Raw genomic sequence first — 13,372 nt, forward strand, 5'->3', positions numbered from 1 at the left:
CTCCATAACGCGTTTGTTGAAATGTTTCCCTTTGCTTGTCGTCGTGAGTCGTTCCGTGACAGCATGGAGGCATCCGAAATTATACCAATATATGCTTCCGGCAGTCTTTACGCGTCCTTCGAAACGTGCGGATTTTGCAGATCGGATGCGGATGGTGCGTTTTAGTCAGCGGATCGGATGCGGATGTAAACTGTTGTGTGTGCTGCGGATGCGGATCGGATGCGGATAACTGTTGCGCGGATGCGGGTCGGATGCGGATGCCAAAAATCTCATCCGCGCAGGGCTCTACACTAAACGCTTCTCTTGGGCAAGCCCTCTTGTTTGTCGTCTGCTCCGCTACCGACAGACTGCAGGAGCGGGGACACTGTAGCAGCCTGACGCATCGCTATGCTCATCGAACGTGTCAATAAAACCGAGCGGGACGGGCGGGTCAGTTGGCATGCACCTGACCACACAGTTGCTTTGTCTGGTACCGTCAGCAAAACACACTCCCACGACAATATGCAGTATGCACAATGACTCTGAATACGTAGAATAAGAAAGATAATACTTACGATGGGATCTCGGTGTTCGATAACACATCAAACGCATGGGGGGCACTGTTCGAGTCCTCCATCCAAGATGGGTCGTAGTCCGGGAACAGGATGCCGCTGACAAACGAGCAATTGATAGGTGTTAGAAGTAACCAAGAACTGAACAAAAGGAGCCGAAGGTACTTTCCGGCCGTTCATTTCGCGTACCCCGGCAGACGCATATCGTTCTGCGAAATGCGCCCTTCTCGAACCCGGCCGCCTGTTTCTCGGTCAAGGGGGAAACTTTTACCGAAACTCGAAGTGAGCTCAGTCCGCCCTGTTCAAGACTCGTAATGAATCGGAACGAACAAGCTGCTATATCTTCATTTGCACTAAGTAAGAGCAAAAATGCCTCCCCAAAAGTAATGAAAGATGTCTTTACTTTCGAAGCAATACAAAAGGGTCGAGAATCATCCGCTGCGTTCGTTCGTGAGCATGACGGAAACTGCTAGTTATGCTTTCCCTCTTCTCGTCTTCTCAAGCGGTGCAACACAGACGTACGAAATCTCATTTTTCCCCGCAAAAGATTTCTGGCGATGATTGGACACCCTATCTGCACCGCCGTGTTGCGTCCCTTCGGAAGGAGAGCAGCAGGAAAGCGTAAATTGTGCTTCCCTTCGACGACGACGCAATGACCGTTCCTTTTGTATTACTGTCTAGGTAACGGCATTTTCGTTCCGCAAGGCGAAATTTTGCTGTACTTGTATGTCAGTGATAAGGTAAAAGCTAACTTATACCCTTGTCACACGGGCACATTTAGGGCCTTTTATCTCAACTGCTTTAGTAGATAGGGCAACAAGTTCGATGCCGGAGAGAGTGTGAAACAGTGCTGCGTGAATGTTTTCTATGTCATTTGTGGAATTTCCAAAAGGCCTTGAGATAGAGGTTCTGAATGTGCCCGTGTGTCAAGGGTATTAGAGAATTGTATTTAAACCGTTCTAAGACAAGAGTTGCGGCACACAAATTCGAAACAATCAAAGGCAATATAAAAGCTGGATAGATCCTTTCAATTACGTATTCGTTTTGTCCGTCATCCATAATATACAACGGAAAACGCTACCAGAGAATATAGTTATGTCGACTTCAGTCAGTTGGATTTTTTAAAACATTAATAGATTATACTTGATGTATTACCAGATGACATATTTGCCACCGCGTTTCATGTTGCTTTTTGTTGATTGATGTTCTCATAGCTGCGTGCTCTTGTCATGAATCATTGTGTCCCACTCCTACACGGCCTTCAAAAGAAGGCTGTATGTATTTGTATTGACGGATAAAATGGGTGAACATAAATTTGGTATCAGGGAGTACCCGAAATTGATCATTAAGAATAAACTAAACCGCTTAAAATATACACAATAAATCTCCAAAAACAAAGCGCTTAAAATCTCCGCTCAAACATAACCGCCTAGGAATCCACATTAAAAAGAAAAGGTTTCAAAGACCCCCGTCATCTAGCACGGAGGCGGATTGATTACATTGTGAATCGGGGGGTACCTGAAATCTACCATTAAGAATAAACTGCTTAAGAATAAACCGCTTAGAAATACGCGGTTAAAAACAAAGCTAAAAAAATTAATGTCCCACAATATACGCTTAAAAATCAACGCACAAAAGTAATCGCTGAAATATCCCCATGTAAATAAAAACGCTTAAGAATCAACGGTTAAGAATATATCGTTAGAAATAAATCATTTCAGAATTCCCCCAAATCGACCTTCAGATCGGTTGCCACCGTCACGTGGTATGGCCGCCAGTGAAGTGGACAATCCGCTTCGAGAAATAGTCCCGCATTCGGCGAATTTCATTGGGCTCCTATGAGCATTAGTAGTGCGTAGGGTAGAATCGCGCCACGAAGTAGGCCCGCCAGCTGAGTGATGAAATTTGTTTTTACACAGGCTGCTGTTTCCTATCGAGAATGCTGGTCCTTCTGGAACCGTCACTTTACTGATGGGCATACCATGCGTATATTTGTATTCGTCCTGTGTCATTCATCGTGCGGGAGTGCCGACCGTCTTTATTTGTCGTCCCGTCGCTCGTTACTGAACTTGGAGAATGTAACCGTGGTTACAGTGCCGATATTGTTGTCCATTTCTATTCGTTTTCGGTGTGTACGATATGCTTTGAGATTATCTTAAACAATGGCACAATGAAAGGATTTTCAAGGTGGTCCGTCAAGAACCGCTTCGCTTCACTGTGAACCTGATGCGGCGTCCTGACGTCCACTGTGGTAAACGAAAGCTGCTTTCTTCCTGGCTCTTCGACTTTGATGATAATCCCCTACTTCTGCAAAACTCAACCGCCTTCGCTCCTCCAACCATACCTGGGTAAATTACTTCTAAAATGTAATTAAATTACATTACTCATTACTCCAGTTAGAATTTAATGTAATTACATTACTCATTACTGGAACTGAAATGTAATGAAATTACATTACAATTACTACGAAAAGTAATGACATTACAAAGTCATTACTTTTCCATTATTGGCATTATTATTATTATGGCATTATTATTCCATTATTGGCCGAGTTTTGTGGAAGGAACAAGGGACAAAAACACAAAAGTTGACGAAACTTGCCTTCCCCGAAATTCGATGAAATGTATGCTGACTATGTAACAACAGTTAGCTTGTACTCTTCTATTTGTCTCTTCTACATGTCAGGCTAATGTGCCACGTACGACTTATCGTTCCACAATGTAGAGATGAAGGTGACACAAAGGAAGGTGACACACAACAGGAATATTGTCTGGAGGATGGGGCCCGCAAACAATGATTCTCCGAGGCTAAAAACCGTTGACCTGAAGTTGTGGGTGCCCTGACTAAGGCAACTGCTCGTCGAAGGGAACTGACGTTCCCCGTGCCGATTGAGTGCGTCACCGTTCATAGTGGGCGTTGAAATCCTTTTAACTCGCCAGTCCCGAACTCCCTGCCAAGTGCAAACACAGAACACACACTCGATTCTTTTGTAAGAAGTAATGAGTAATGTCATTAAAATTACTGCCCAAATGTAATTAAATTACATTACAAATTACATAGTAAAAAGTAATTAATTGCAATAATGACATTACTACCCAGGTATGCCTCCACCGAAGCGGTCGAACTCAGTGCGGTGTTTGTGACAGTGTTTGTGTGTGACACTTTGTGAGAAAAAATCCCGCACAAGTGTTTATAATGCAAAGAACGATGTACCTTCACTAGGGCTGTGCCTTGCAATACGACAACAATACGTAAACAATTCCTGTTGGCACGTGTTCTCGCCATTCCACTTAACCCCATTGTTGCAACTGATTTGAAAGGAATAGATATTTCACAACACTGTCACACTTCCTACCGATGTTTTGTCAAGCCAAATAACGTGAGACGTGGATCTAATGCTAGCCTATCTACACTAGAAAAGAAAATTATATAGCAACAACAGCAACAACACATATACAGAAAAAACACTGCAGTCACGACACTAGGTAGGGGTAGTGCTAGCAAGGGCAACACCACCAATGTAAGCTAAATCATACCGATATCCTCTGCGTAGAGATACATATCGTACTCCGCTGGCGTGTTGGACTACAGGGTATATTTCAAAGCAGTTTATTTTTAACGATATATTTCTCAACGATATATATTTCATGGTGGATTCCTGAGCGATTGCTTTTTTTGCGGGGTTTGATGCGCGGTTGATTCCTTATCGGGGAATATTACGCGGTTTGCTGTAAAACGACGTATTTTGAGAGTTTTTCTTATAGGGTTTATTTAAACATTTATTTGTGTAACCCCCTTTTTAAACATATTTTTAAGCGTAGGATTTTGACGGTTTATTATTAGAGGTGTATAGTTACGCAATTTAATCTGATCGTGAATTAATTTAACCGTATATGCTGGATGTTTTATTTTAAACCGTGGATACTTACGTGTTTATTCTTGAGCGTTTATTTTTAACGGTTTCAAATAGGCTACACGCCTGCATAGTGTAGATCAGGTTATGTTATGTTAATTTAGTTTAGTTTCGCTTAGTTTGGGTTTAAGTCATTTGCAGGCAGTTTACCTTGCTTTGGGCAGTGCGGGCATTAGACTGAGCCCGTTCCACCTCACTTTTTAAAGGTATATTTTTAAGCGTAGGTGTTTCACGATCTATTATTAACGGTGGATAGTTATGCAGTTTATTTTTAGTGTGGATTTATTTAGGTGTATATTCTGGGCGTTTTATTTGTAACGGTGGATACTTACGCGTTTATTCTCGGGCGTTTATTTTTAGCGGTTTCAAATAGGCTATACCCCAGGGACATACTTTGCATAGACAGCTTCCACTGGCGTCTGGGGCTTCCTTTTCAAGAGCCGTGGTCCCTTGCTCGATACAGAAGGCGTCCTTGTGATAGACCTGGTTGCTGTCGTGGTATGCGGCAATGCAGATTCACTGGTTAAAATGGGACTCAGAACTGCTAAACCGGCTCCTGTGCGAGTCGCTAGGCTCCTGGAATATACAATACCCGTTGGACTACGAGGGCGTGTGCTAGAAGTTGACATACCCGCTAAGGCTGCTCATGTCGCCAATATTGCTCGAGTTCCTGCACATAGATGAAATATCAGATTAGGAACGCAATGCGAAATGGCTTGTTATAGTTCTTATAGGGTCAATCATCGTGTCCGTCCGTCCGTAGCTTTGTAGAACCACGTGGCAGTGACCACGTGGCCAAACATTTACCGCGCACGATGCATTTAAGTACATTTTCTACTTCATTGTTAGCCTGACATAAAGTATTCAGGAATAACGGTAGAGTAAGTCCGAGCACCTAGTTTTCGGAAAAGGAACTTTCCATGTGACATTTCGTCTGAGCGCCGCTCTGATTCGCCCTTCAAATGTACGTTACCGTCACCGTGATATTTCTGCCGTTGCAACTTCCTCAGCTGCAGAGGCAATGCAAATTTATAAAACTCGTTTATTTAATAGCTAGACACTTTTCGGGAGAGAAAATTGGCCAAGTAAAGTGTGTCGATAGGTGTCAAACATTGCGGTACTCGTTTCGTACACACATTTTTTTTAACGATAAACGATGCTTTATTGCAACTTCCACATAAAAAAAACACGATTAGGGGGAAGCCAAAAAGCAGCACGAGGCTGCTTTTAGGCATTAACATTAACATTAACAAAGGGCATTACCCCTTTAACATGATCGTCGCGACGGCATGCAGCAAATGAACAAGATCTATTTAGTGCTAAATATGGAAAGCTATTTGACATAATAGAACTTTAAAGGACGACGGAAGCGAAAATAAGCTGCAAAGCTGTTTGCCTCATATTGCGATGCGTACCAAAACAATCCGGAATTCGACTTAGATTTACGTATATTAGTTGAAATGCCGCTACAATCGCGATATAAAATTCGGCCGCGGAGCACTCTGAGCCCCTGGTGAGCGTCGCCGCGCCGCCGTAGCAGACCACGGAAGTGACGCACGTTGTCTCTCCTGTTGGAGTTCCTGACTTTCATTTCGCGGTTGTTTTGCGATCGGAGGTTGATTTTCGCGACAAGAAAAATTGTACATGCTTGTGAAGTCTTTCCTGGCTGTGCTACAGCATGTTGCCGACTTCCTTTCAGCAACGCGAGGACATAGTGTTCCTTGCACGGACTACACACGGATAGACAACACAAACATAGCGTCAAACATCGACTGACGCTTATTACGAAGACAACACTACCAATGCTGGCCCCCATCCGAAGGAAGGTGATCTCATTCTCTCTAGGGGTGAGCGTTTTGCTGCTTACATTGCTGGCTGTCTTACCTTGCGTTCGGCCGGGATATGTTTCAGAACAAACACGCTCTGCTGGTCTGTGGTTGTTTCCGTGGCCGTATTGGCCATTGGCGGTCGACTGGCAATCTAGAGATGCGAAGTTCAAATTCCGCTGATGTCTGACTTTTTTGATGACTGTCATGTTTCAATTGTTTCCGAAAGATAGGAATCTTATTCTCGCCGCGAATCCGTCTATGCCTACTTGCAGACAGGTGAAACAAGACAAGGAGTGCGCAGACATATTGTTGACGAATGGTTCAAACCAAATCCAGAGGTGCTCATTAGCCTTGACTTGTCAACGAAGTACATCAGGCTGAAAGAAGGAGGGGACCCACTTGACGTTTCGGCGTACGTCTGATTCTCGCTACGGGGAAAAAACGGAGACGAAGAAGCATGTACGAACCCATCTCTCATAGGATATATCGCCTTCAGACTTCCACGAGATCTCCGAATCGAACATCTTCAGTCGCTATTCGGAATTCGCCGTGTTTATCCCGTTCACCGGGCAGCCGCACATGGAGCTCGAGAGATATTTCACGTCATGCGCTCCTCAGATTTTCCCGCAATGCTTTGCGGCAGCGGGCGCGCTCCATGGGCGATCGTGACGGGTGGGCGGCCCAGCCCGCTCGTAATCGTCAGAAATATGCCCATCCGTACCGCGTACTCACAAAATACTGGTGGCAACATAATTCTACGTAATATTTACACCTTGTTCGGTCTCTCTTTTGCAGTGGACAAATTTCGCTTCCGTTGTCCTTTAAAACTAACACAACCATGACAGAATACTACAATGGCATTGTGTACAAAATAACAAGAAATTGAAATTGAGCTGCTATCCCGACTATCAGATTAAATAAACAGCGATCTTCACAAAGAAAACGAGAGGTCTTTGATCATTTCTGGACGCGACCCCCGCAGATATGGCGCAAGGAAATGTACAGGCAGTATTTTACGCAGCAATCTTCTGGACTCTGAGGATAGTATGCATGTAATCGTTTCCTTTTAGCTTGGGACGAAGCTGTGACTTTAGTGATATTCTTTTCGTATTACGGGGAGTTGATAATGTTATCACAGCCACGAACAATTCAACGTGGCAAGAACTGTCGGGGACACGGTTAACTGAAATCACCTGTCAGAACTTCCGCCTTCCCGTATTACATGGGTTGTGCTTGAAAGTGCTTTGCCAATATGGTATTTGAAGGTGGACCATGTGTTGCACGTGTTTATTACTCGAAAGAAAGTCTTTCAACACCTTTACATTCCAGATAAGAGTAAAGCATGTAGTGCTGATTTTAGACAACCGTGTCCCCTACAGTACATAGCACGGCATTTGGTGACAATTGCCTACACCCTTTAGTTGAATTTTCGTTGACGCTGATATTTTTTCAAAGGCGCAGGATCTGAGGGTACGCGATACATTTTGTACATTCTTCCGCAGAATTAGTGCAGTTAAAGTCTGAACATACGCTTATTTTTACATTGAAATCACGCTTACGCTATACGACTCCAGTAGAACTACGAACCGGAAGCGTAAATCCACGTGACATTGCAACTTCCCTTACGTCATTTTGACAGGAAAATGGAAACCACGCATTCGGCCTTGTCTCTGACATCAGTGTTAGATGATTTATGTCTTATCTTATCTGTGCTCAGTAATGCGAAATTTTTTCTCTCTCTATGGGTATTCGTTTTGTCTTTTGAACAAAATACGGTGCCAGAACCCCAGTCAACACACAGTTGGTAGAATGCAAAATTAACCTTGAATATTACAGCACAATGTAGGGTGAAAAATGCGAACGTTGGTTCCGCACTGATTTTCAGAATTCAATCAATTCAGAATGTCAACTGTTTTGCGCGGATATAATATATAGGCTTGTCGCACACAAATTAGCCGTACATTCGCATACGTGAAAGCTGCATCAATCACTTTGACGGAAAATTACAGACAGACAGACAGACAGACAGACGTCGAATATACACAACGTTGTTTTTGCGCAAATTTTGCCTCATGCCTTTAGCAAAACGCAAGCTCAAACAACGTGGATCTGCCGCACAGGCCGCTCAACAAGGCTTTACCAAGGTTACTTTTGCGTGATTCTGTTGCTGTTAGTATTGCGAAAGATCATACGAAAAATATATTAATATGGTAGCAATTTCATGTGTGGGAAACTTATATCTAATGGGAAAGCAGTAACTGTTCAGCCAGTCACACAGACACAGGCACAAAATTTAGAGAATCTTGAAGACCCTACTTATAATGAAATGCCATTCCCTTCAAGGAAAAAGCAGAGCTTGGGCGTTTGACCCCCCTTTTCGTCGTCGACCCTCCGCCCTCACACCGTCCTCTTCTCTCCTCCTCAGCGATCTTACTCCCATGTCGCGAGCCCGACGAACCGTTGACAGTTACACAGGAGAAATCTGCGCAGTAGGCGTATCTTTCCGCCAGCCGCAGAAGAGAGAATCACGCGATGCTCATTGCAGTGTTGCCAACTCTAGGCAAATTTTCCTAGATCTAGGAGATTTGAAGTTTGCATGGGAAAAAATGTTCCTTCGAAATCTAGGGAATTTTACTGCCGTGACACTTGTACAGAAAATTTCATGATATAAGTTTTCCCTGGCTCAAGCAAAGGAAAAACGCAGCTAGAGAAGGACTTGGGCTCATCGCTGATCTCACTTCGTATCGTAATTTTCCCAAGCACCACCACGGCAGTTACTTCAAAATCGGCGTGCCCATGTTCTCCGCACATCCACTCTCGGACAGGAAACCACAGTTTTGTTTTCCTTTCCGCTTGCCGCCTCTCACACAGCCGTCCTTTGCATCTCATGTTTGTTTGTTATGGGAGAAGTTATGAAATGCTGAGTCTACCATGAAATCAGAGACGCAAATATAACTTTTTGACACATTTATTCTTATTCTCCTACTGGCTTGTCACCACAGGACAAGGTCAGTGGAGTGCAGCTGTACCTTCCACAGTTTCGCCACGAAACCCACCGCCCCCTTGACCACGTGATCATCCATAACGAATCACGACAAAGTAGCCGGAAAACGGCGCCAAAAAGCGCGCGCTGGCTGATCGAACTGCGCATGTGCGCTGCGTGCCCTCTCCACACCCTCTCACTCATCTTCTCTCCCCCCCCCCCCCTGTTCCTAGCGCTTCGCCAGGCCATCTGCTAATATTATCGGGAAGCAGAAAATGAAAATCCAGAAGATGAAGGAATTTACATGTACGAATTTATTGACATGGTAAACATGTATACACAAGAAGCAACATTTGAATGCAAGTAAATCTACACGATTATTACAGAATACTGCAGAATAAATAGAGAATAAATAGTGCCGAGCAACAGAAAGCGTGACTATCATATTATCCAATCCTTAAGGGAACCTATTTGGTTTGGAGAAAGTAGATATTATTATACACATATATAGCACGTGATGAGTCGCAGAAGCCATCCGCTTCATCCCAGCACAACTGTCGAATTTTCTGGTGACAGGGGCCACATGCTCGCGGACCGCAGGGCCACGAACAGCTGTCAGTGTCTGAATCAAAAAAAAAAAAAAAAGGACCCTGTTAATGATATGGTCAACCCGAGCACATGCAGCGTTAATTGGCTGAATACGCTCTGTAAGACATGCTATCGTTACGCGCCTAATGTCGACTAATGCCAAAATTGGAGGAGCCCTGCGTGCGCGATGCACGCAGGTTTTCCTTTTCATGCACACCAGTGTATTAAACATCAGACACATTCAAATAGCGGAACAAAACGCAACAAGTAACGCCACGCAGAATCATCAACCAGATCATGACTGATAACCGGCAGAAAGTGATGTAATACGGGGCAAGGCGTACCTCCATGCACACAGTTAGGCGACAGTATTAAACGTCTGATCACTGACATGCATCATACGTTTGTCTGCTTACCTTTCATTCAGGCGTTCGTCCATGGCTCGAAGATCTTCGAAATCTACGAAACGAAATCACCACCTACTCACATACGTAGACGCCAGCTACACAACGGTCAGACGGGTCGGCGCCTCGGAGAAACGAACGCGGGCAAATCCACCGGTTAAATGAGCCTCAGCCAATCATGATCGAGAAAGGCCACGTGGGGGACCGGAGCCAATGGAAAGTAAATAGCCGGAATTTGGCGGGAAATGCCAGCGGCGACACTATTTTCGCGGCGGCGAAACCGGCTTACTGTGCCTCCTCTGACAAAGTTGCGCTTAAGTGATATCGTTTACTCGTATTTGTAACTGATAAGATGACGTATATGCAGACCAGCTGGTGAATGAACTTCATAATGTAAAAGCCCTAGTCTGGACACACAGAGGGACGACACGAACCCAAGCAGCACGCCAATAGTGGTCCAATATTGGACTCATATGGGCTGCAAAGATTACCAATATTGGTCCAATCTCAGCTGCCAATATGGGTCCAACATGGGGAGTGCAACCAGGCTCCCTATTGGATTGGATTGGCTCCCCAGGCTCCCATGGGCTGCCGATATTAGCAAGCCCATTACGCCCATTGTTTTGCCCATATTACGCTAACATTTCCGTGATAATGCCAACAGGGTGTATCTGTAATAATAAATCAATATCCAGTTTAATATCCGCCACTGATATTACTGATTTTTCATTTCCGCAGACCTTATTGATCCACGTTGCATAGCATTACAAAAACAACACTTTACCGCCCTAAAAACGAAGAACAGTACGCCCGTCTTGCTGAAGGACCCAGGCTGTCCCACGGAACTGCCAATGCCAAACATTCCTCAGAAGCCTTCATTGGGATCGCAATAGTGTATGAACTAAAAATTTCCAACCCGCTCCTATAGAGTAAGGAGCGTAACACTTTCGTGACGGTGACGGACATACGCCCCAGCAACTCACACAGCTTGCAGTAACTTGAAAGCACCTTGCGTTACAGAAGAGACATCCCTTCCTATCAAACATTGTGTTTTTTTTGTTTTTTTCTTGACCTGCCGCAATTTCGTTGTCATTAGAGGAAGCAGCGACATTTTAGCCCGTATGAGACGTCCGATCCGAGTGTCGCGCATGCGCATTAGTTCTACGACGCGTGATTTCGCACAAACGACCGCGCTGTCCGGTTCGACCGATTGGCATTGGTATCGCGAAGCAAGATGGCGGCTGTTTGCAAAAAGTGGAAAGTTGAGTTGTTGATTTGCTGTGAATGTTACAGTGGAATTGCCACGTATGGTGACAACGCGTATTGCCACGTGTGCTGTTTCGGACAATGTGTATCATCTGCGGGATCTTGTTGGATGTAATGACGTATTGAATTGGGCATTTCACACGCTTCAGCGTCCAATCTTGCCTTGCTGCTTGGGTATTTGCACGACAGTGGTACGTACCTTTTTCTGCATTTTCAATCAATATGGGGTGTACACGGGCAATATGGGGCCCATATTGGCAGGATTTTCCCGATATTGGCTCAAACTCTGCTATATGGAGCCTATATTGCCCAGTTTTAACCAATATGGGGGAAATCCTGGCGAAACGAGTCCCATATTGGACCCGTATGCCAATGACCAGCCAATATGGGTTCAATATTGTGTGCTGCTTGGGAACGCACGAATCAAAAAAGTGTGAGTTGCGTGTTCGTGTCGTCCGTCTGTGTGCCCAGACTCAGGCTTTTACATTAGGGAATCGTGTTTGTTCTCGATGCCGTCGCTGGTAGTTCAATGAGCATATGAGCCGCTGTCGGACAAACTCGCGGTCTAGGGAAATCTGGGGAAATTTTTCGTCCCATGCGGGGAAAAATGCGAATCTAGGCCCGTTGGGTTGTTGCAGCCTATAATTTCAAACACCGCTGGAGTTGAAAAACGTGACGGCGTCTCCGATGTAGTGATGCAAAACTATTGATAGTACTCGATGCTATCGATAATACTATCGGTAGTATAGTATCTATACTATAATATAGTATAGTATCTAGTAGTGCTATCGGTAGTATAGCATCTATACTATAATATAGTATAGTATCTAGTAGTACTATCGGTGGTAGTAGTACTATCGATAGCATCGACAGTACTATCAATAGTTCTGCATCACTACATCGGAGACGCCGTCACGTTTTTCAACTCCAGCGGTGTTTGAAATTGTAGGCTGCAACGACCCAACTTGTGCAATATTGTGTACTGTCGATAGTACTACCGACAGTACACTATCCATGGACGAAGGAAACACAGGAGGGGCCCTTTCGACAGTTTCCCATTTGGACGGGCGTGCCAGCCTTCGCAATGCATTCTTGGATTCTCCTGTCTACCACGTGAGCGCTCACGTGACCCCCAAGAGCATGCCAGCTCCCAAAGCAGAAAACGCGAGTCGTGGTTGTCTTACCGTCCAGATATCACCATTGTGGTGAAAGCGCGTGTCCAGTTTTATTTTTGTGTGTTCGGAGGTTTACTTTTCTATAATAATTATCAGTCACGGTCTGCACAACGAGTACACAGGTCCTAGGGACATCACGCGTCGTTCGTTTGCGTTTGTAGCTCAAGTGGTAAAGAATACTATTAATCGAACGTGTACATGATGACTATGATTATTAGTGTTTTATTGGCGCAGCGGTAACTACGACCATAATGCGCCAATACAATGATTAAAACCATTAACGAAAACTTCTACAACAATGGAGGAAATCAAATGAATCTGCGGTACAGCGCCAGATCGCAAATGAACTATTCAAGACGAGTCAAACACAAGCAGGGATCCGAAACAACAGATCAAGTACGTACTTACGAATGAAACGTTATTCACATGACAGGGCTAGCTGGTTTCCGTTGAACGAGAGCCCCAGCGGAACAGGAACACGTTACCATAACGTTGTTCCCGCGATTGTGCTCACATTTTAGAGAGGATCACATGGTGGACAGGAAGTAATGGCGGTTTTGACCCGAGCGACTGTCAGAGGGGCCCCACGCACATGTGTCCGAAAAGGCCGATCCTCTATTTCCTTCCTCCATGTCACTATCGATAGTTGGCTGTCGGAAAACT

General features: G+C 44.7%; 1 protein-coding gene across 1 annotated transcript in view; it reads right to left on the bottom strand.

Moving 5' to 3' along the window:
• The window catches only part of LOC135383744 (uncharacterized), a 99,151-nt gene that overhangs the window by 47,024 nt on the left and 38,755 nt on the right, over nt 1–13,372 (bottom strand). The window contains exons 3-5 of the mRNA XM_064613084.1: nt 5,096–5,134; nt 4,858–5,040; nt 555–650 (exon numbers count right to left, since the gene is read on the bottom strand). Of these exons, the coding sequence (XP_064469154.1) occupies nt 555–650; nt 4,858–5,040; nt 5,096–5,134 (318 nt within the window). The remainder of the gene's footprint in view (nt 1–554; nt 651–4,857; nt 5,041–5,095; nt 5,135–13,372) is intronic.

This window comes from Ornithodoros turicata, chromosome 2, assembly GCF_037126465.1.
Source record: "Ornithodoros turicata isolate Travis chromosome 2, ASM3712646v1, whole genome shotgun sequence".
Classification (NCBI taxonomy): Eukaryota; Metazoa; Arthropoda; class Arachnida; order Ixodida; family Argasidae; genus Ornithodoros; species Ornithodoros turicata.